Source organism: Suncus etruscus, chromosome 15, assembly GCF_024139225.1.
Source record: "Suncus etruscus isolate mSunEtr1 chromosome 15, mSunEtr1.pri.cur, whole genome shotgun sequence".
NCBI classification, from domain to species: domain Eukaryota; kingdom Metazoa; phylum Chordata; class Mammalia; order Eulipotyphla; family Soricidae; genus Suncus; species Suncus etruscus.
The window spans coordinates 44,952,110-44,977,323 of NC_064862.1; the positions used below are offsets into that span (position 1 = coordinate 44,952,110).

General features: G+C 39.8%; 1 protein-coding gene across 2 annotated transcripts in view; it reads right to left on the reverse strand.

Annotated features, from left to right (window-relative positions):
• The window catches only part of TRIM67 (tripartite motif containing 67), a 45,413-nt gene extending 30,118 nt beyond the window's left edge, over positions 1–15,295 (reverse strand). For both annotated transcript variants that reach the window (XM_049789634.1, XM_049789633.1), the window contains exon 1: positions 14,045–15,295. In XM_049789634.1, the coding sequence (XP_049645591.1) occupies positions 14,045–15,091 (1,047 nt within the window). In that variant the 5' untranslated portion in view covers positions 15,092–15,295. The remainder of the gene's footprint in view (positions 1–14,044) is intronic.
• Between the last annotated feature and the right edge of the window lie 9,919 nt (positions 15,296–25,214).

Below are 25,214 nucleotides of genomic sequence, written 5' to 3' on the forward strand. Positions count from 1 at the left end.
TAATAACTCATATTTTTATAACATCGGGGCACCTCCACCCCTGAACATGTGTCATGGGGACACAACTTAGTCTTCATGAGATTGGACAGTGTTCGTCCAACCCTGAACCCCAGATCCAAGACATAGAACTGATAATAGTTCTCTGAAACAACACCAGGAACCAAACTCTGATGGGAAATTTTTAACATTGCTCTGGCATCAACTTGTGCCAGTTCTGATATGACATCCCTACAATGAGGAAACGACAACTTGATCTAAGAGCAGGTTGTCCTATAACATCATCTAACGGTAAGAGGAAATCAGAAGACATGTAGTCCTTTGATCTGTGCAAAAACCAAGACTGCTAACTACAGAAGACTGACTTGGAAAATCATGACTGGGAAGAACTTATACTGGGACAAACAAGAAAAACCCTACCCTAGGCTGTAGCCTAGGACTTGTACCAAAATCAAGATCTCTAAATACAGATGTTCAACTTTGACAACAGAGACTGAGCAGAACTTTTGGAACCATAATGAAGACTCCATCCAAGGCTTCAACCTAGAATCTGAACAAAAACTAAGACCACTTATTACAGAAGACTGATTACAACAACAATAATGGAACAGAACTTCTAGAACCTTAAAGACTCTATCCTAGACCTTGTCCTTTGACCTGTGCAAATACAAGATCTCTAGCTACAGTGGCCTGATTTTATCATCCACAACTGAGAGGAAAGTTTCCTGGCACCACAAAAATGACCTTGGGTATGGTAATGAGCATGTATGGAGCCAGTAGTTGTTCCCATGACAGTATGCTTCAAGGGTGGAGAAACTCTGAATCTCTTAGGCCAAGGGAATTCTCTTTCTTACTTCCCCAATACTTACTGTGCTTATGCAAAAAAAGAGGGGTGGAGCACAAAACCTTGCCCACCAATACTTCTTTTTTCTTTTCTCTTCTTTTTCTTTTTTACACTTTTCCTATTTTTTCTTCTTTTTTTTTCTTTTCTTTCTTTTTTACTCTTGTGATTATTATTTGGTGATTTTTTTTGCTGCTCGGTGCTTTTTAAATTTTTGGTAGTTGTTATCTTTTTTTTTTTGTAAAAAATGTTGGGTTTTCTTTTTTTATGTTTTTCTTCTTTTTTCTTTTTGTTCTTTGTCTTCTTACATCAGAACCACACAACTTGTGTGAATCATCTTGTTCTGCCTCATGAATTGAGGGGGAAATAAAATGAAAGGTACCAGGACCAAACAGCCATAAGAACATTGAGTGGAATTAAAAATGATCCAACTTAAACATCAAACCTAAAGTCAACAACAGAATTGATAATCTATCTACAACAAGCTATACACAGAGGGGAACAGTTTCACTAGCACTTCAGAGGACAAAGGGGAAATATGGGACACTTGGTGGGAAAAGGGGTGGAGGGAGGACAACCCTGGTAGTGGGAAAGGTTCTGATTCATTGTCACTATGTACCTTAACTACTACTATGAAATATTTGTTTTTCACTCTTTGGTCACAATAAATATTATTATTAAAAAAAGAAACCATGGTACATATACACAGTGGAATACTATGCAGCTGTTCAGAAAACTAAAGTAATAAAATTTGCCTATATGTGAATGGACATGGGGACTTATGTTGAGTGAAGTAAGTCAGAGGGAGAGAGATAGACAGAGTATAGTCTCACTCATCTGTGAGATATAAAAAATTAAAAAAACCAATATGGTAATAATATCCATATGAGGTCTGGGAGGTCCATCCCATAATATGAAGATTACCACAAATAGCAGTGGGTTCATAGAGAAATAACTCCACTAACAACTACTATGGCAGTAACAGTGAAAGAGCAAAATAGAATGCCTATTTTGAAGACAGGTTGGGGGTGGGGTAATAGGGAAATGCAGGACATTGGTGGCAAGAAAGTTCAATGGTGAAGGGTGTTTACATTCTATGACTAAAACCTCAGTAGAAAAAATTTTGTTAACACAGTGATTAAATAAAAAATAAAAATAAAAAATAAAATTTGGATGACATCATAAAACTCTGGGAAGCCAAACTGTAATGAAGACAAAAAAAAAAATGGGAGGCATCTCATTACCTACCTTAAAGTTGCACTTCAAAGCCATGTGATCAAAACAGCATGGAATTGGAACAAAAACAGACTTTCAAACCAATGTGTCAGAATAGAATATCCAAACAAAACTCCCGGTATATGGTCAACAAATTTTTTAACAAGTATCTAAGAACATTGAAAAAGAATAAAGATGACCTCTTCAACGAATGGTGTTGCAACAACTAGCTAACCATATATAAGAAATTAAAGCTGAATCCATATCTCACACCTTACAAAATTTTAATTCAAAGTGTAATAAGACCTTGCCATCAACTTTAATCTCCAAAATACATTGAGGAGGGGCCAGAGCGGTGGTGCAAGTGGCAAGGGGCATGTCTTGCCCGAGCTAGCCTAGGACAAACCGCGGTTCCATCCTCTGGTGTCTCATATGGTCCCTCAAGTCAGGAATGATTTCTGAGTGCATAGACATAAGTAATTCCTGAGCATCACCGGGTGTGGCCCCAAAACAAAATTAAACTAAAACAAAAAAAAATACATTGAGGAAAGAGACAAACACTCTAAGAGCTATACCTTAAAGAATCTTCAATGATATGATGCCAATGGCAAGAGCTACAGAATCTGATCTAAACCAAGCTGACTGTAAAAAAAATATTTCACACAACATATCAAATAAAATGTTGAAATACAGGATATACAAGATACTCACAAAAATTAATTTCAGAAAACCAAAAACCTTCATCAATAGTTGGGAAAGTAAATAAATAGATACCTCTCCGAGAAAGACCAACAGATGCTGATCAATAGGCAATATTAAAAATACTGGGCGCAATCTGTGTTGGTGGGAATGTGCTGAAAAAAGACACTATCATTCATTGCTTGTGAGAATATTGTCTGGTCCAATCCCTGTATAAAAAAGTATAAAAAGACCTTGGGGTGTGAAAATGAGCATGTATGGAGCCTGTAGTTGTTCCCATGGCAGTATGGGTGGAGAGACTCTGAATCTCCTAGGCCAAGGGAATGCTCTTTCTAATTTCCCCAATACTTACTGTACCTATGCAAAAACAACAACAACAACAAACCACAAAACCTTGCCACACCAGCCCTTCTTCCTTAGTTTTTTTCTATTTTCTTTTTCTTTTTTTGATTTATTTATTTTTCTCCTTTTTTCTTTTTCTTTTTTCTTATTTTTAATTATTTTTATTTTCTTTCGTTCTTGTGCTTATTATATGAGGGTGGTTGTTTTTAGTAGCTGGGTGCTTTTTTGTTTGTTTTCATTTTTCTTCTTTTTTCTTTTAAATTGGCATAACCTCTAGATGAAATCCTCCCAGTTTTTTTTTCCCAACAGAACCACATAACTTGAATCATCTTGTTCTGCATCATAAATTGAGGGGGACTGGGATTGAGGGTACAGGACCAAACAGTCATCTGAACATTGAGTAGAAATAAAAAATGATCATACTTAAATACCAAACCCAAAGTATATGACAACAGAATTGATACCCAGTTTACAACAAGCTATACACAAAGGGGAGCAGTTATACTAGCTGTCTGGGGTCAAATGAGGGAGATATGGGATGCATGCTGGGAACAGGGGTGGAGGGAGGACAGCACTGGTGGTGGGAATGCCCTGATTCATTGTCACTATGTGCCTTAAATATTACTGTGAAAGATTTGTAATTCACTTTGGTCACAATAAAAATTATTTTCAAAATGGCAATACTCCCCAAGGCATTATACAGATTTAATGCTATCCCTCTAAAAGATACCCATGACATTCTTCAAAGAAGTGGATCAGGCACTTTTGAAATTTGTTTGGAACAATAAACACCCTAGAATAACTAAAGCAATCATTGGTAAAAAGAATATGGGAGGAATTACTTTCCCCAACTTTAAACTTTACTACAAAGTTATCAAATAGTTATCAAAACAGCATGGTATTGGAATAAGGACAGGCCCTCAGATCAGTGGAATAGGATTGAATACTCAGAAAATGTTTCCCAGACATACAATCACCTAATTTTTGATAAAGGAGCAGGAAATCCTAAATGGAGCAAGGAAAGCCTTTTCAACAAGTGGTGTTGGCACAACTGGCTAGCCACTTGCAAAAAATTGAACTTAGACCCCCAGCTAACATCATGTACGAAGGTAAAATCCAAATGGATTAAAGACCTCGATATTAGACCCAAAACCATAAGATATATAGAACAACACATAGGCAAAACACTCCAGGACACAGAGAATGGCACACATCACAAAGAATGAGAATAAACAGTGTTGGCGGGGATGTGGAGAGAAAAGAACTCTTATCCACTGCTGGTGGGAATGCCGTCTAGTTCAACCTTTATAGAAAGCAATATGGAGATTCCTCCAAAAACTAAATCACAATTCTTTAAACAGTTTTTTTTTAAATGGCATGCAGATCTCTATAGAGATTGCATAGAATCTATATACTATTTTACAAGGTATTGCCATTTTAATGATGTTAATTCTCCCAGTCAATTAGCAGGACATGTGGTTCCATTTATTCATGCCCTCTTCTTTTTCCTTGAAGTAGTGTTTCATAGTTTTGGGGTTCTTTTTTGTTTTGTTTTGTTTTTATAATTCTCTCACCTTTTTAGTTAGGTTGATCCTGAGGTACTTGATTTTCTGAACAATAATTATAAATGGTATTAAAAAACTATCTTTTTCATTATTTGCATGCAGAAAAGCCATAAATTTTGCAACCTCCCACTTTATTATACAAATCTTCCATTTCTAAAAGCTTTCTTAGAGCCTTTAGGATTTTCTAATCATGTTATCTGCCAATATTGATAATTTGACTTCTGTATGCCCTTGATATGTTTTTCTGGCATAAGTGCTATGGCAAGTACTTCCAGTGCTATATTGAATAGATATGGCATGAATAAACAACCTTATAATGTGCTTGATCTTAGAGGAAAGGTTTTTAAATTTTTCCATTGAGTGTAATGTTTTCTTGGGCTTGTGGTAAGTAACTTTGACTCTATTGACAAAAGTTCCTTCAGTTCCCATTCTGTAGATAATTTTGATCATGAACTGAACTCTAATAAAATAATCATCTGAATCTTCTCTGGTGGGACCAGACTATGGACTTTTCAAAAAATGGGGGTAAACAAGACCCCCACTGAAAAGACCACGGCCACTGGAAATACCACACCTCAAAATTTCATAATGTCATTTAATAAGATTACAGTAAATCTGATGGGAAGTTATAGAGAAGACCATCAAGCTCAATGAGCCTAAACAGTAATAAAGAAGGGTCAACTAGGCCAATCACATCACATATATCCTCAGATAATGACTTTAGTAACAATATTGAGAGATATAACAATTATTTCTAATTTATCTTATTAACCTAAGTTTTGATAATTCCATTTGCCTTTGTGTTGTAACGAACAATAAGAAGTAAATTTGTGTCAGGCTGGAGTGGTGAGTGGGAAACTGAGGGACTCTAGTGGAAGGAAGGTCACGGTGGTAATGGAATTCGTGTTCTAACATTTAATGCCTGAAACAGTTCATGATGTTTCATTAAATTATGATATTATAATTAAAAATGTAAATTAAAAATAATTTTTATTCCAGAATTTGTTTTTATAGAGGTCCTCACAGTTTCTATAGGAAAGTAAAACTCTCCATATCACTGAAACCCTTCTTCCCTCCAGAACTAGAGCTTTAAATTACTAGTAGCAAGCTGATAATTCTTTCCTTATTCCTTGTAACTTCAGTGAAGTGAAGACATCATGTAGCTGGAGGATAAGAAAGAATCTAATGGTCAAAAGGTACATCAACTTTCACTCTATCCCTGGCTCCATCATAGGAGCAATGTAATGACCAAGACCACCAACTACAGAAGATGGGTTAAAACGATACCCAAGAAGCAGAACTGCTAGAACCACAAAGACTTCATCATAAGCTCCATTCCTTGAGCTGTACAGACACCAAGATCTCTAGATACAGAGGTCCGATTTTAACATCCATGACAAAACAGAAGTCTATACACCAAAAAAGCACCGAGGGGAGAGTAAATGATCATGCAAGGAGTCTATAGTTAATTTCATGACAGTATACTTCAGGGGTAGAGAAACCCTGTATCTCCTAGGCCAAGAGAATTCTCTCTATAATATCCCCAATAGTTACTGTGCCTATGCAGGGAGAAAAAAGAAAAAAAAACACAAAATAATCATTTTTTCACATATAAATTTATTGATTGATAGACTTTTATTGACGTCTTTATTTTGGTGTAGATATTGAAGTTGATGTCTCCAATTTTATTTTATTTTATTTTATCTTTCTCTTTCTTTTTGTACTCTGGCATGGTTTGATTTCAGAACTTAGACTATTGTCTGGCGCTTGTCTTTATTGCTGTAGTGCTCACTGGATATTTAATTTGATATTTCTTTCTGTATTGATGTGGTGTTTCAATTACCTTTTTCATGTCCTCACTCAAATTGAGGTTGAAAGCCTCTAGAAGGACTCCACCATTTTCAGCTTATTTGATTTTTTTACTATTTTTAATTTTTTTACTCCATTATTATTTTTTACTCCATTCTATTGCTTTTCTTTCCTTCAAACAAAACCACATACCTCGAATTATTGAGCTCCACCTCTCAAATAGAGGGGGAAACAAGAGAGGGTACCAGGACCAAACAGATACATGATCACTAATAGTAAGCTAGACAAAGAGGGGACAACCTATTCTAGCAGCCCACCTACTCTAGCAGCCCACCTACTCTAGCAGCCCAGGGGGTTATGGTGGGGGATATGGGTTGCAGGAAGGGAACAGAGATGGGGGGAGGACAAATTTGGTTATGGGTATTCCCCTGATTCAATGTTAATATGTACCTAAAATACTACTATGAAAGATATGTAAGCCAATATGATCAAAATAAAAATTAAAAAAAAAGTACAAATGATGTAAGTTTAAACCTGGGATCATAAAAAGTTCAATTAATAGCCAGTGCAAATTAGTAAAAACCTGTTCTACCAAAATTAATAAAAATTCAAAATTCCCCTTAAAAAAAGGTACATCAGCTTTCAAGGTGTTCATAGGTGCTAAAGATTAATTTTCCTTAAGTGGGTACATATTTTAGTTGATAAGTAAAATCAACAATAGGCAACTTTTACTTTATTGAGAGAGAATGCCCCCATTTTAAGTTTATGATTATTCATAGTTTATTGTTTTGTTCTATAGATATAACCCAGCATTAAAGTATCCACAAGATTTGGGAGATTAGGTAAATATAAACATTTTCTTAAACTTCTCAATACAAAATATCTGGGAAGATAACATCCCAGGCAGTGCTCAGGGACCATGCCTAGCAGTACTTATGTAAACATATGAAGTCCCAAGATTCAAACCAGGCTTCTAGTCTCAGCTACATTCTAGGAAAATGCCTTAATCTCTTTTCCCCATCCTCCCACTTTTAAAATTATACACTTGTTGGACATATCTTTCTATTTACTTAAAATTTTTAAAATTTAGTTAAATAAGTATGACTTACAAAGTTATTAGTAGTTGAGTTTTAGGCATATAACACTTCAACACCAATATCTTCCCCAGTGTTACATTCCTCATCAGTGTTCCCATACTTCAACATCTCTTTTCCCCTACTCATCTTTACAGGTACATAACGAAGTTTGGTTTGGTGGTGCAGATTAAATCTCATTTCAGTGTTGTTAAGTCTGTGCTTTGGATTTATAGCTATACCACTCTCCCATATCATCAATATAACTGATGCCTTGACCCCTATTCCACCCTTACTTTCCTTCCTCATCTTCTTCCTTCCTTCATTTCTTTCCTTTTCTGGCTGGACAGATATTTAGGTGATATTTAGCCAAGATCCAGCCTTTTACTGGAGTGAATACTGCCTATCTGTTATATCTGACCTCCTTCACACGTTTGTGCTCAATAGCCCCATTTACGTGTCCCTTATGAACCTTCCCTGACTCCCTTTTCTTAAACCCCCCCCTCTCTTTCTCTTTCTCTTTCTCTCTTTTGGTGGGAGGTCACACCCAGCAGCACTCAGGGGTTACTCCAGACTCTATCTATGCTCAGAAATTGCTCCTGGCAGGCTCGGGGGACCATATGGGATGCCAGGATTCAAACCACTGTTCTTCTGCATGCAAGGCAAATGTCCTATCTCCATGCTATCTCTCCGGCCCCACCACTTCTCTCTTTTGTAGACACACTTAAAGTGGAATATTAAATCTGTTGAATTTCCACTAGTCCTGAAACTTTAAAAAAAATTTTTTTTTGTGGTTTTTGGGTCACACCCAGTAGTGCTCAGGGGTTACTCCTGGCTCCATGCTCAGAAATTGCTCCTGGCAGGCACGGGGGACCATATGGGACGCCGGGATTTGAACCGATGACCTTCTGCATGAAAGGCAAACGCCTTACCTCCATGCTATCTCTCCGGCCCCTTTAAAAATTTTTTAAGCAGGTTACTTTTTCTCTTAATCATTTTCTTTTTCTTTTCTGCTGAAAGAGAGGTTGTGCCCTGCCATCTCATCTTCACATTTGGGGGAGAAAGTGTTTAACCCATTCTCAGTAGTGCTCAGTATTTATGACTCTGTGCTCAGGAAGCACTCTAGATGATGCCTGAGGGAAAATATACTGTCCTAGGATTAAAGCAGGGTCAGCCACATGCAAAAAAAAAAAAATGCCTATACCTGCTCTACTACCTCTCTGACCCTGATCCCCACTTGTTAGAATAGGTACCAGCCAACCTTATTTTCATTCATAATTATATTTAGTGACTATATATGTTTTTGTTAATATGCAGAATAATATTCTGTCCAAACTTTGTAGTAAAGCAAAATGTGCAATAAGAACATTTATAAGATCCTTTTACAGAATCATTTCACAATTTGCTGTGTAACTGTCAAATCCTTTTCATCTACAGTTTCTCATCTGCAAAAATGAGGAGGCTGAAGTTTATGGTTATGTTAGGAAACAGCCTACTCTAAGGAATGAAAATAACTAGCCCCCTTTTCAGCAAAGCTTTTGCTTTACAAGAGGAAATTCCAAGCTTGGAAGGGTGAATTAATAAGCTCCCTCTCCCAAGGTCTGTCTGGGTCATCTCCTGTTCCCTCCAATCTTACAATTTTGATAGGGATAATCTTTACTCTTTTCAAGTAGCCCCTTCAAAACTGCCTAAAGTGGATAAAACACCGTCTTTTCTTTTTTATTGAAAAACTAAGATGCAAACCAAAAGGAAATTAAGAAATAAACAGTAAATACATTTCTGCTCATTCCTGGGAAAGCAATAAATATTATTTGTCTTAATCTCTTCTGGAATTATCCTCTGAGACCCTTGCTTAGGAGGAAGCAGACAATTTTGTACAAACTCTACCCACTCAGAGAATCTAGCATTTTTCTGGCAAAAGTGGCCTGTAAATCACAATCTTATTTTTTAGTATTTCTTTTTTATCTTTTTTATTTGTATTCTGGGTCATACCTGTTGATGCCCAGGGGCTACTTCTGGCTCTGCATTCAGGAATCACTCTTAGTGGTGCCCAGGGACCATATGAGAGTCTGGGAAGAAAACCTGAGTAGTCCAAGTGCAAGGCAAATGTTCTACTTGCTGTACTACTACTCACTCCATCTCCTCCCAATAGTTCTTGAAAGTAAAGATTCTATATGTGCCTTGAATAATTAAGACTGGTTCAAACCTTTCAAACCATCCTAAAATGACTTATTTTGAATTATCTTCAAGGGGCCGGAATGATAGCACAGCAGTAAGGTGTTTGCCTTGCACACTGTTAACCCTGGATAGACCTGGGTTTGTTCCCCAGCATCCCATATGGTCACCTAGGCTGCTAGGAGTGATTTCTGAGAGCAGAGCCAGGAATAACCCCTGAGCACCGCTGGGTGTGTCCCCAAAACAAACATACAAAAAAAAAAAAAAAAGAATTATCTTCAGGCCTGAGCCACACATCACTTCTCAAGTTATTTACAAGGCTCTCTGGAGCACCACCCCCAACTAAGTACAAAAACATTTTTTTTTCATGTTAATTTATCAGATACTTTAGTAAATACAATTAAATGAAGATGCTGCTATAATTTAAATCTGACATCATTCAAATTTAATTTTGAGGGACAGGTTTTAAGATTCTGCATTTCCATTGAGTTCTTGGATGCTGCTACTCTACAGACCACACTATGAATTGCAAGATCCTAGAGTAGAGTCAGAACATTTTTTTCTCCATAAAGAAAAGGTAATAAATATTTTACGCTTTATAGGCCATAGACCCTTGTTACAACTACTCAAATCCTTTTTTGGGGAACACACATGGAAGTATTCAGGGTGTATTCATTACTCTTCACTCATGGATCACTCCTGGTAGTGCTCATGAGACCATATGTGGTTCCAGGAATTGAGCCCAGATCAGTTGCAAGCAATGCAAGTGCCTTAGTCTCTGTTTCTGGCCCAATTATTTAGATATTTTAAAGCATCTTTGCCAAAAGTAAATACATGCTCATAAATGATCTTGGCTGTGTTCCAATACTAACTTTATTTACAAAAACAGGGTGTGAGACATAGTTTTAGATTCTTTTCATTTTTTCTCAAATATTAAGTGATTACTCCCTCTCTAAGAATATTGCATTGTTGACATGGAATTAATAGAATGGGGATGATCTCTTTATCATAAATGTCTACCAAGGTTAAGGACTTCCCTCTATAGTCTAAACATATAATAGTATCTTAGCCAGAGAGTGAGCATTACAGCACGCAATACAAAATGCATTTAACAATAGCAACAGGAAAACTACCTTTTCATAAACTTTAATTAAGATCTTTCTCAAGTCTGAAGCCCCTTATCTCTATAGTCTTCAAAATGAAGATAAATTCTATTTAAATTTACGTTATGGTCTTTTTTGATTAAACACACTTTTTGTTTTCTAGATATGTAGTGTGATGAGAAAAGAATATATTTAAAAAATTGTGACATAAGGGCTCTTTGTAATTGTTTTTACTGACTTTTTGGAATTAGAAGAGCCCAAATTGCTTTGAAGACAGTGATGCTGGAAAGGATGGTTTGAGAAGCAAAAGTAGCTTCTAGTTAAAGGAGTTGGCTTACATCCCTAGAGAATCAAAGCTGATTTGGTGTTGGTTCTTAGCCAGTATGGGGTAGAAGGAACATAGCCAGCCTATACACTTTATCTTCCAAACTTCAGAAATGGTAAAAGATTCAGCCTTTCACTCAGATTGTGCATGTTTCCATACCATATGTTGTGAGATCCTAACAGATTTCTGTTCAGTAATAATTGGCTTAGAATCAGCAGCTAGTACCAGCCCAGGAGTTGTAGACTTCAGACATATCTCTCCCCCCAACCTTAATTTTTTCTAGGCACTTCTTTCACCTTTTTTTCCCCTACACCCCCTACACCTTTCTTGGCTAGTGCTTGCAAGGCAGACACCTTACCTCTAGCGCCACTTCTCTGGCCCCCTCTCTGAGACTTTAAAGACCTTTTCTTTCTTCTTCAAATAGGGGAGACTAGAATGATAAGAAGCCAGGTGACTTTTATCAAGGTCTCAAGGTCTGGAAGTAATTTAAATTTCCATCTTTCCTGAGATTTCGAGTATCACTACCATCTTTGCCCCTGTGCTATTTTATTTAGAACAGTTATTCTGGAATATCAATGAGATTTTGTTTTAATATGTATATATTTTACATAGTTCTCCAAAGACTATTGAGTAAATCAAGGGCTTATCCAGTATTCTATATTCAGGAATCAACTTCTGTCCATTGACTAGCACAGCTAACTATTTGCAACCAACAGGGATTAGACATTTGTAGTATGTGGCTTACTACAATAGGAATGAAATATGGTCACCCTACCCATATTTTCTCCAACTTTAGAAACATTAAATTTCAGATTGTTCAAAATTTATGAGAAAGTTCTGAAATTGTGAAAAGCTCCCATTCCTGTTCTATCTTTCACAGCATACAATTTCTTCACATTAGATGTTGTTTGTAAAGAAGTTCTCGCCTAAAAGAATGATTTAAAAGTGACTAAAATATAAAGTTTACAGATCTACAGTCTAAAGTTGCTACACTGTTTCTAAAAGGTAATATTATATCCCATTTTGGGGCCAGAGAGATAGCACAGCAGCGTTTGGCTTGCAAGCAGCCAACCCAGGTCCTAAGGTGGTTGGTTTGAATTCCGGCATCCCACATGGTCCCCCGTGCTTGCCAGGAGCTATTTCTGAGCATATAGCCAGGAGTAACCCCTGAGCACCGCCGGGTGTGGCCCCAATATATATATATATATAATATCCCACTTAAAAGTATATTTTAGTGTCATTGACATGTCTTTTTACCTAAGAATCATTAATAAATAACAAACTCTAGTTATACCAATGATAACTTAATATTTTAAGTACATTTTAAGTAATTTAAGTAGTATTTTAAGTATAGATGAAAGCTTCTCTAAACACAGGACTGCAGAAAATTTTGATGCCCCAATTCTATTTCGGGTACTGTCCTAAATCTTTGTCATAGTTTCTGAGATTTTTTAAAATTAATTAAACATAAAAAATACTCAGAGATTTTAAGTTTTACTAGGGAGTTTAAACAGCCAAACCCAGAATGTTTGAGAATGTTTTTCTTTATCTTTCACTCCAGCTCACAGTTTGCCCACAGAACAAGTCTTCTATAAGGGCATCCTCACTGATCTTTTCTTTTGCTCTCTAGTCCCTAGTTGAGATCACCTTTAATAATCGCTCAGTATTTTCCCCTTTTGTGGGAAAACAGCACTAGTTGAAAGAGATACAGAATTTCTCTTCATTCTTGGAGATAGGTTTTTACAAAACTATCTTTGGAGTTGGCTTTTAGAGTAAAGGAAATGTCTTTGTTCTCTCAAGTAGTGATTTTATATGTAAAATTGAGACACTGGATTCTGTATAGTCATGTTTCTCACAGATAACTGTCCCACTCTACTGAACTACAATCAAAAGTGCTTTTCATATTTCCTCATAACTTGTTGGTTGAGGCGAGAAATTCTGTAAATATGCTGTTGACACCAATTCAAGAATGAACAATGATTTTCTTGCATAATCTTGCTTCTTTAAACCATAATTTATTGTGTAGCTCACTTTCTCTTGTAATAGGTTTCATCTATTTTAAAATTGCAAATCTCAATTTTACTCAATTTGGTGGAATTCCTCTTCACTAACTCTAAATACTTAGGGGGACAACACCTAGAATTAGCTCTAGCGTCCTAGACTGTGAAAATTAGGCTCTGAAAATTTAACAATTTGTAAAATAATAATGTGAACCTGTACTTCTTGGCTTGAAAAATGATCACAATCTCTCTACAAAAGGTGAAATAGAAAACATTTCCCGTTACTATGAAACAAAATGTGATACGATATCATATACAAGTGGTAAGTTCCAGTAAGAGAAGGCTTACTGGGGAAATGATGCTCCTTCTTAAAAGGGCATATATCTAAATTCAAATTAGGCTCTTGAGGATTCATATTTCCCTGTAGGCTGAAAAGCATTGGAGCTGGAAAGTTTTGAGTACTAGTTGAAAATGTGTGAAAATTTCTACTCTGAAAGCTGATGGGTGTTTTGTTCTGGGGAAAACTGTATTCCCTCACTGAGTGCTGGAATAACTGACAAAGTGCAGGAAAGAAAATGTATTTTAGAGGGAGGGAGTGAGGCTAACATAAATCCTGTAGGACCATTAACTCTGAGAGTGAAAGAGCGCTGTCCTAAAATCTTATGCCGATGGAGACTAGTATGTCATCTTTCCATGTTTTTCTTACTCCAATACCCAAGAGTAACGGATGTTTCTTTATTTGCCAAGTGATAGAGGGAAGAAGGTAGAAAAAAAAGAAGTAGAAGTTATGGAAGAAATTCTACTGGAATTTCTAGCAACTCTCAGGGTAGAGGGTGAGACCCTCCTCCTCGCATTCTCTTTGCACCCTTACTGGTGCAGACCTGTCCAGTGAGCGCTCACCTTGTGCTGTTTCCACATGGCCCCCAGCGGCTTCACCTCATGCTTTCCGTGCCGACCTTCCTCCAGACACACGTAGCACACTGGGGTTCTGCAGCTCACACAGTACATGCTGTAGTTTTCCATTTCGTGTTCAGGGCACGTAGGGAACTTGCGGGCTGAACTGGCCCCGGTTGCAGCGCTGGCCCCGGTGCCCCCAGGACTTTTGCAGTCGCCGCTTCCGCTGGTGGCGCCCTGGGCAGCACCGTGGGATGGAGCGACGGCCTCGGTGGGAGCAGGCGGCGGCGGGGGAGACACCAGGCGGTGCTTAGCGAAGGGCCCCCGGGATGGATGGCATTTTAGCTGGCAAGAGGCACAGTAAAGCACATCGCACTGCTCGCAGAGCGTGGCCGCCGGTTCGGGCGGGGTGCGGTCGCACAGCTGGCAGATGGCCACGGCTACAGCCGCCGACGACCCCGGGACCACCCCGCGGCTCTGCTGGTACCGTTGAACTATGGCCTCCAGCAGCCGGTTGCGCTGGAAACCTCGCAGGCCGCGGTGGTCCAGCGAGGCGCTGCGGTGACACTGCGGGCACGTGATGGAGCTGGAGGAGGACGCCAACAGAGAGGAGCAGGCGGCACCCCGAGCCGCGGCGGCCGAGGAGCCTGGTGGCGCGGGCACCATCGGCAACACGCGGACTCCGTTAGGGGACTTGAGACTCGGCGTGTAGGAGCCATAACCGCTGTCTGTCTCGCTGTAGAGACTCAGCTTGTCGGCGTGGTCCCCACCACCGCCGGCGGTACCGCCCAAGCCGCCAGCGGAGCTGGTGATCCCGCCGCTGCAGGCCGGGCCAGAAGCCGCGTCGTGGTCTAGAGGTGGGGTGGAGGCAACCCCCGTTTGCAACCCCGAGACCCGGGAATGCAGGAGCGGCTGGGGCAGGTGCTGCTCGCTGTCCGGGGTCTGCACGGCGATGGTGTGAGCGCAAGGCAGGCAGACGTTGTGGGAACAGGGCAAGATGATGGGCTCGCGAAACAGCGAGCCACACACAGGGCACTTGAGTTCCTCTTCCATCTCGAAGCCGGCAGTCCGGGCTGCTCAGGCCGAAGGTCGGGATGACACCAGCTCCGGAGACGAGCGAAGAACAAGGTGGATCAGCACCAGAAGAGGGATGGAAGGTGAAGTCATTCCATGGGCAGGACTCTTCGCAACCCAAGGGGGCACGCCCCTGAAGCAACAGCCCTCAGAAATGGTGCAAGAAAAAAAAAAAAAAAGACGGAGTTCTCACCTTCCACCCGCAAGCCTCCTGCATCAGCAGCTTCAGCTGGCGGCCACGGTCCCAAGCTGGACAGCTGTCCTCCCGATGGCCTGCAAGGCGCTTTAGGTGATGAATCAGCACTAGCGTGGCCGCCGGCTGCAGCGCCTTCTCTTCAAGGCCGAACCTGCAGCCAGACCGTTGTTCAGTTCTCTGGTTTCAGTCCCACCGCTAGACAGAGCGACTGTCATTTATAGGCCCAGCCCCACCCCTGATGGGAGGTGAGAGGCGGATTTGAAGGCCGCTTGGCAGTGGGGCTGCGATCAGCACCGCGATGAGGTGGACAGCGCCCGAGGGCAGAAGGTGATGCCAATCTCCAAGGGAGCGAAGCAGGGGGCCCTGCTGGAAGGTGAAGCCCAACCTCCTGCCTGGTCCAGCTGCACGCGACTTCTTGGGCCCGGCTGCACTTGCCTGATGTCGTCGCTCGCCTTCGCCCCAGCTGCTGTCTGACGGCACCCTGGGGCTTTCTTCCGGAGGTCAGGGTTGACCCATTTCCTTTGGGCAGCTTCTGCTCTGACCTTGGCGGCCCTGATGCTGCCGCCGGCAGGCGGAGGGCAAGAGCCGACCTGGCTCGGGAATCCCCCCTGTGCCTCCCTCCCGCCGCCGCCGCCGCCGGCGCGGCTGCCGCCCAGCTGGAGTTGTAATTTCCAGCGCAGGGAGTAGTGGGGCGGGCGGGGAAGGAGGAGGCGTCCGCTCAGCGAATAAGGGCTCGCCGCTTGCTGCTATTATGGAGTCAAGGGGCAATTTTTGGAGTTTGCAGTGGATCCTTGTTAATAACAATCGATTGTTTGGAAGGCGATGGCATCTTGAATGAGTACAATCCCTGCCCCGCCCTCCTTGCCAGCGTTTCTCTGCAGTGCCCTCATTCCCTCCCTCCACACTGTAAAAAGACAAAACCCGGCGATCTAACACACCGCTTACTTACAAATGCATAAGTGCATTTGACAGCTTCTTCCAAATTCTTTGATAGAACAACCAAAATGCAAGTCACAAAATGTCGGGCAGTCTGGGTCAAAAGGTTGAGGTTTTATTTATAGATCGGAGCCCAGGCCATTTTGTCTCTTTATTTTGAACAGGAGGGCCCTTCGCGCTCATTGTCAGGGTGTGTGTGTGTGTGTGTGTGTGTGTGTGTGTGTGTGTGTGTGTGTGTGTGTGTGTGTGTGTGTGTGTGTGTGTGTGTAGGGCGGTGTGATGACTCCCTGGAGAAGCGTCTAGGTTTCTCCTTCCTAACACAAGCGCTTTGGGTCTTCGGAACCGAGCTCCTTCCTGGATCCCAGCCCTCTACCCGTACTATGCCTTTGGGCCCCGTGGAGCGGGCGGGAGTCAGCGAGCAGCGACGCTAATTTTCTGAATGGGAAAAGCTCCACATTCTGCAACGCTAGCCAGGAGCTGCGAGAACAGCCTCCCACTCGAGTCTCGGCTTCGAGGGAAGCATGGTGGGGCGAAGCCCGGGACACGGTGGGTGGGGAAAACAGAAGGGCTCCGCTTCTGCCTACGGAAGTTTCACGCTAGCCTGAAACAGATACAAATGAGGAAATGGTTTGTTTGTAAAACCATACGGATCTAGAAGGCTTCCCCTTCCCTTGCTCTCGTTTAGCAGCAGTGTTCCAAACAAAGACTCGACCATGCGCTGCAGCGCAAGGCTCCAGCCTCCATGGCAGTCAGTCAATGCAGTCAGTCACTAGGCAGTGGAGATTGGAGCTGGCAGTGGAGACTGGGACTGGGACTGAGAGGAGAGAGGGCCATCAAGGAGGTGACAGGTAGGAAAAGTGCAAGGGAGGGCATGGAGGGCAGGGGGAGGAGTGGGACGAGCCTTCCTAATGGTGGTCTCAGCTGTTAACACTCATCAGTAGTACTGCCCTCAGTAATTACTTTGTTTTTCTAGTCTCATCCATCAAATAACCAGGACAATAATATTTATGAGCTAGAGTAAAGCAATGTAGGTAGAGATGTGGTGTTATATATATATATCTATTTCTATATATATAGATATAGATATATAGATACATATGTATATATAACTACATATATATTTACCCAAAATTTATATATTTGTAGGAGGAAGTGTTTAAGGCAACATCTGGATTGCCCAGGACCTACTCTTGGCTCTTTGCTCAAGGATAATTCTTGGGGGGACTTTGGAAGAACATACGAAGGACTAAGGACTAAACTAGATAGAGCCTGGTGCAAGACAAGTGCCCTGCCTGCTTGTACTAGCTCTTTGGTCCCAGAGTGCATATTTGAAACCGGATTTCAAATGCTATGTGTTTTTAGTTCACCACTACATAATCACTCAATAGTTTACTTAGTAGTTTGTTTTGTTGTTGTTGTTTGGGTTTGGGGTCACATCTAATGACGCTCAGGGGTTACTCCTGGCTACATTCTCAGAAATCGTTCCTGGCTTGGGGACCATATGGAACGCCCGTCATTGAACCCAGATCCATCCTGGGTCAGCCACGTGCAAGCCCTGGTCAGCCACGTGCAAGCCCTATCACTGCGTTATCACTCAGGTCCCAGTAGTTTATTTTCAGGTTGAGCAGTAGGCATGAAGGGTCCCTTGTGATAAATCTACTGTCAATCTTAAGGATTCTCCTTTGTATATATTTTCTGCATTTATCTTGTTCCTCTCAGTATTATATCTTTATGGTTTATATAATTGTGACTAGGATTATCTTAGGGTCCTTTTTTGTGGGGGGAGTCTTTTTGTAGCTGGTACTCTTCAGGTGTCCATGATGTAGATATAAGCATGCTTTAGCTCTAAGAACTTCTCAGCAATGACATCTATGATTGTTGCTTCTTTATGGGGATTTTCTTCCTGGCTTTCTGGAACCCTAATGATTTTTCCATTGTTTCTGTTGAATTTATTCCTAATTTGTTTTGTCATCTGTTTGTTTATTTTGATGATTTTCCCATATTTCATTCATTTTTAAGACAACTTTCCATCTTCTTCTGTTGTCTGGAAATTAAGCTTATCTTAGAGCTCATTGATTCTATCCTCATCAGTTGTTATTCTAATGATGAGGCCTTTTGTGAGTTTTTTTCATTTTACTTACCAAGTTATTCAGTTCTGTTATTTTGTTTGAAGTTTCTCATTTCTCATTTCTACTCTCAGATCCTCTCGAATCTTATTGGCTATCAGTCCCATGGGCTTTTATTAGTTACTTGAACATCCTCAACAGTTTCTTTCTTAAGTCTTCATCAGAGAGACTACAAGTGGCTGGTTATAACTGCATCTTCAGATCTCTCATCTTCATTCACTAATGTGGGGTTTTGCATTGCTTTCCTACTGTGATTTTTGCAGTGTCGTTATATATTTTGTGTTTTGGTAGGGCTCTTTGCCTAGAAGAAATGTGCATTTGCTGAGTGAGCAGAGTGGCCACATTCTTCTCAAGGCTCACTGACATTTGGTGAAAATGACTTTTCCCTGCTGACTGATTCTGTTGATTGATGACTGTTTTTTTTTTGTTTGTTTGTTTTGTTTTGTTTTTACAAAACAAAAAGGTTTTATTTTTCTGTGTCTTTTTTGTGTGGGGGCAGGATGTTTCAAAGCCACTACTCCTTTTTATATTTCCGAAAGTCCACATAGCAACACCCAATACACACACCTACCGTCAACTCAGTTCATCTTCCCAGCTCGATATATCCTGGAATTCTTGGATCTGGTTGCACCATTGAACATCTCCTAATTTTTCAATACTGATATCCGAGTAAGAACACATTAAATTAGATGTGAAAGATGCACAGAGCCACCTAAGCTCAACAAACTAAATTATTAATATTCAACTAGCAACATAAACCTTCAGGCAGTGACTTAATGATCCCACTGCAAGATATAACTATTTTCACAAATTTTATTTTATTGAAATTAAAAAAAATAATTTTATTGCCATTTAGTTGTAACAAGCAATATAAAGTAAATAAATTTGCACCTAACAAGGATCCAGTCTTCAGGGGTGGATGGAAAACTGGGGACAATAGCAAAGGAAATCTTTGGGATTGATGTTGGAACATTGAATGCCAGAAACAACTGTATTATGAGTAATTTTGTAAGCGATGTTCAAATAATGTAATAAAATGAAGTTATTTTTTAGTGATTCCAATGCTGTCATCACCTTTCCTGGCTGAATTCAGACTCCAAATGACTTCAAGGAACGCAATAGTCTACTTACAATTCTATGGTCCTACTATGTTTGATTGTGAACAAGATCATCCCTGACTAGCAGTCATGTGCCTAAGACTCTCTTTGTTTTGTAATTTTTAGATAAGAAAAATGGCCTGGTGAGTACAGAAAGGCAAATGTATTTTTGTTTGTTTGTTTTTGGGTTACACCCGGCAGTGCTCAGGGGTTACTCCTGGCTCTACGTTCAGAAATCACTCCTGGCAGGCTCAGGGGACCATATGGGATGCCAGGATTCGAACCACCGTCCTGCAGGCAAGGAAAACGCCTTACCAGACCTACAAATGTATTTTCTCTATATCTACATACTCTTAACTTTTTCTGCAACTGTCCCAAAGACAGAGCATGTCTTTTTTTTCCCATGGGAGGAGCATATCTATTACTGAGAAAGTCATACACTTTCCTCCATAGCCCCATTTACCACTATGCCAACCTAATATTTAAATCAGTTTAGTCCTGAACTGTACCGTGACTTAGGCTTTTCTGATTTGGGATATTGTAATTCTAATACAACCCCCCAAGTTGTCTCCTCCCTACCAGTCTTCTTCTAATGAAAAAGGGTTTCTTTTGTTTTTGTTTTTGGGTCACACTCGGCAGCACTAGGGGATACTCTTGGCTCTGTGCTCAGAAATCCATGCTGGCAGGCACGAGGGACCATATGGGATGCTGGGATTCGAACCACTATCCTTCTGTATGCAAGGCAAACACCCTACCTCCATGCTATCTCTCCAACCCCTGAAAGAAGCTTTTATTTGGGGGAGAGGGTTGGGTCACACCCAGCAGCACTAAGGAGTTAGTCTTGGCTCTACAATCAGAAATCAATCACTCCTGGCAGACTCTGGGGACCAAATGGAATGCTGGGATTCTAAGCATCATCCTTCATTATGCAAGACAAACACCCTACCTCCATGCTATCTCTCCAGCCCCTGAAAGAAATATTTTAAATAAATTTTTGCACTGTGGTTTACAGTATTGTAAATACTTCACCACAAGTAAACACAATCAGTAATAATTGCTAGCATTACCTTAAAAAGTCTTATTTCTGTCCCAACTGTGATATAAAACATTTTATAGAAAGTTAATATATTTGTATGATTCTTTTCTATTGTAAAATTTTAAAATGGAATTGTGAGAAGACATGACAACAACAATGACCTGCTCTACAGGACATGGTTCTCTCTATTGCCCCTTAAGTGTGAGGTGAAATGAGAGGATGCTCTGCACCATCCTGACTGCAATATGGGATATGCAGACTCCAGGATCTTTCATACAGAAGCATGATACCAACAACAGAGACTATGTGAGGAATGGAGGTGTATTGCCACTACAGACGATGACTTGAATTGGACAAACTAGTTTGCCTGGAGCCTAGATTCAGTCCTGTGCCAGAAAACTTCAGGGGTAGGGTCTCCATGTATTTAGACCATAATTTGTCTTTCCATGTCCCTTATGTTTTGGTGGGCCTATGCAAACAAATGCCACTTTAATATCGTTTTTTACTATGTTCCCTTGACTCCAATCCTTAAGAAAAACAACCCATTAAAACTTTTGAGGTTAACTTAAACTAGTAAGCATGTGCATGGAACTAGATAAATGTACTTTGCCCTCAATGTTTAAAGAGTTACATAAGTCTAATATCTTTAGATTATATGGTGTGCTGCTAAGAAACAATATGTACTACAACTGGGGATTTGAGGGACAAAGTAATTGTATTGTACATGGGTTCAGTTTTGTTTTTCTTAATGCTCTTTGGCTGAAAGTTCAAGGCTGGGATATCATCGAAGGGACTACTGAGAATCCTGTTTATGGGTGATTGGGCTTCCACTGTAACTTTACCCTGTCCTCTTTCTTTGCATCTTTGTTGTCATAATTAAAATAATAAAAACAAATAATTAAAAAAATGTTTAAATGGAATTAATTAAACTTTACATTTACTTTTGCTTTATGGTGGTAGAGTGGTATGTATAAAACATATCAGTAACAGTCCTGTAAATCAAAGTGCAAAAATTTATATAAAAAGCTCATTCTGGCTTTTGTATCTAGAAATACAAAATGGCTAAAAAGACACCTGAAAAAGTGCTTCACATCACTACTCATCAAGTAGATGCTAATCAAAACAACAATGAGGTACCATCTCATATCAGAGAGACTGGCACACATCACAAAGTCCAAGAACAATCAGTGTTGGCAGGGATGTGGAGAGAAAGAAACTCTCATTCACTGCTGGTGGGAATGCCATCTAGTCCAGCCTTTATGGAAAACAATATGGAGATTCCTCAAAAATCTGGAAATTGAGCTCCCATATGATCCAGCTCCCATATGATCCCATATGATCCACTCCTAGGGATATACACTAGGAATACAAAAATACAATACAAATATGCCTTCTGCACACCTATATTCATTGCAGCTCTATTTACAATAGCCAGACTCTGGAAACAACCAAGATATCTCTCAATAGATGAATGGCTAAAGAAAATGTGGTGCATATACACATGGAATATTATGCAGCCATCAGGAGAGATGAAGTCATGAAATTTTTCTTTTTTTTTTATTTAAACACCTTGATTACATACATGATTGTGTTTGGGTTTCAGTCATAAAAGGAACACCACCCATCACCAGTGCAACATTCCCATCACCCAAGTCCCAAATCTCCCTCCTCCCCACCCAACCCCCGCCTGTACCCTAAACAGGCTCTACATTTCCCTCATACATTCTCAATATTAGGACAGTTCAAAATGTAGTTATTTCTCTAACTAAACTCATCACTCTTTGTGGTAAGCTTCCTGAGGTGAGCTGGAACTTCCAGCTCTTTTCTCTTTTGTGTCTGAAATTTATTATTGCAAGAATGTCTTTCATTTTTCTTAAAACCCATAGATGAGTGAGACCATTCTGCGTTTTTCTCTCTCTCTCTGACTTATTTCACTCAGCATAATAGATTCTGTGTACATCCATGTATAGGAAAATTTCATGACTTCATCCCTCCTGACAGCTGCATAATATTCCATTGTGTATATGTACCACAGTTTCTTTAGTCATTCGTCTGTTGAAGGGCATCTTGGTTGTTTCCAGAGTCTTGCTATGGTAAATAGTGCTGCAATGAATATAGGTGTAAGGAAGCAGAAATCAACGAAGTGGAAACCCAAAAAACAATCCGAAAGATCAACGAAAGCAGAAGTTGGTTCTTCGAAAAAATAAACAAGATTGATAGACCACTGGCAAACCTAACAAAGAAAGAGAGAGAAACTTGATAACTCGTATTAGGAATGAAAAAGGAGAGATCACTACTGATATGACAGAGATTCAAAGGGTAATCAGAAACTACTTTGAAAAACTCTATGCCACTAAAAATGAGAACCTGGAAGAAATGGATAAATTCTTGGACTCTTATAATCTTCCACGGTTGAAAGAAGAGGATGTAGCATATCTAAACACCCCCATCACCATTGATGAAATAAAAATGGTAATCAAAAGTCTGCCCAAAAACAAAAGCTCAGGCCCAGATGGATTCAATAATGAATTCTATCAAACTTTCCAAGAGGAACTACTACCAATCCTGGCAAGACTCTTTCATGAAATTGAACAAGTGGAAACACTCCCAAATAGCTTTTATGAAGCCAACATCACCTTGATACCTAAACCAGACAGAGATGCTACGAAAAAAGAAAATTACAGACCAATATCGCTGATGAATGCAGATGCAAAGATCCTCAACAAAATCCTGGCAAATAGGATTCAATACCTCATTAAGAAGATCATCCACTACGATGAAATTTTTCTATACATGGATGTACATGTAGTGAGAAGAGAGAAGAAAGGAGAAAGGAAATGTTAATTTGTCCAAACGTGTTAGATGAGTAGTAGGTTCTGTAATATAAGTCTGTGGTTTGCAGTTGATTGTTTCAGTGCTTTAGGTCTAATAGAGGCTATCAACCAGAGAAAAAGGGTATATTGGTGTGTTTTCTTTAGACATATTCATAATGCAAACTGAATATGTCATCTTGTGTGACTGAGCACCTAAATGTTAAATTAGGGTATCCACCCTTTGTATCCAAAAATCCATGTGGAGAAGCTGAGAGGTTATTTTAAATCTAATAATATTAAGACCATAAAACACATTGTTACGAAAAGCTTCTGCTGGAGTCTCTGGCTTTCAGTCATATTCTTCACCTGTAACCCTGTATAAGATCCCTAAGATATTATTATAGGCCTTTGCAGTAAAAGGCTGATTACATACTTGTTCACTCGCTTGGAGTTTCTACCCTATTAGACTGTTGTATTTGTTCCTGGAATATTAAATGTATATATGGTGTATATTCTAAGTACCTCGGAAAAGTGCTATCATACTGTGTTTATACTTCATCTTCTGGCTTACTTTATTTAACATAATATCTTGTAGATCCATCCACGTTCCTACAAAGTCTATGATTGTATTATTTCTAACTATTATGTAGTATTCCATTGTGTATAAAAACCACATCTTCATGATCCACTCATTTGTTGTTGGAAATCGAGGCTGGTTCCAAATCTTGGCTATTGTGCTGAGTGCTGCTATAAATAATATTGTGCACACATACTTTGGGATGAATGTCCTTCTGACTTTGGGATAGATACCCAGAAGAGCAATTGTTGGGTCATATGGGAGCTCAATTCTGAGTTTACTGAGCACTTGCCACACTGTTTTCCATAGGGGTTGGACCAGGCGGCATTTCCACCAGTGGTGGATGAGAGTTCCTTTCTTACCACATCCCTGCCAACAGAGATTGTTTCCGTTATTTTTGATGTGCGCCATCCTCACTGGTGTAAGGTGGGAACTTATTGTTGTCTTGATTTGGATTTCCCTAATTATAAGTGAAGGTGAGCATGTTTTCGTGTGTCTGTTGGCCATCTTTCATTCTTCCTCAGAGAAGTGTCTGTCTATTCATTTCTTCGCTCCATTTTTCTATGGCTTTATTAGATTTTTTGGAGCTCCCCTTTCTGAGTGCTTTGTATATGCTAGATATCAGTTCTTTATCTGACATGTTGAGTGCAAAAATTTTTTCCCATTCCATTAATTGCCTTCTAGTATTAAGTAGGGTTTTTTGACTACGCAGAAACTTTTTACTTTGATGTAGTCCCATTTATTTAGATTTGATGTTAAAGTTCTTGCCATCGGCATTCTATCCTCAAAGGCTTTTTTGATATATAGGTTTTCTAGTGTTCTATTTTTTTTCCTTAATAAACTATGAATTTGGGTCTGATTTCAAGGTTGTTAATCCATTTTGAGTTGACTTTTGTTTCTGGTGTGAAGTATGGATCAATTTTTAATTTCTTACAGGTGGTTATCCCGTTGTTCCAACACCATTTGTTGAAGAGACTGTCTTTGTTCTATTTCAGGTTCTTGGCTCTTTTGTCAAATATTAGTTAGCTGTATATTTGGGGGTTTATCTCTGGATATTTTATTCTAACCCACTGATCTGAGACTCTGTCTTTGTTCCAGTACCATGCTGTTTTGATCACTATGGTTTTATAGTAAAGCTTCAGGTTAGGTAAAGAGATGCTACCTAGCTTCTGGTTTTTCAGTATGTATTTGGCTAACCTGGGTCTTCTGTGGTTCCAGATGAATTTTATAATTGATTGCTCTTAATTCTTAAAAAATGATGTTTAAATTTGGATAGGGATTGAATTGCATCTATATAGAAATTTAGGTAAGATAGTCATTT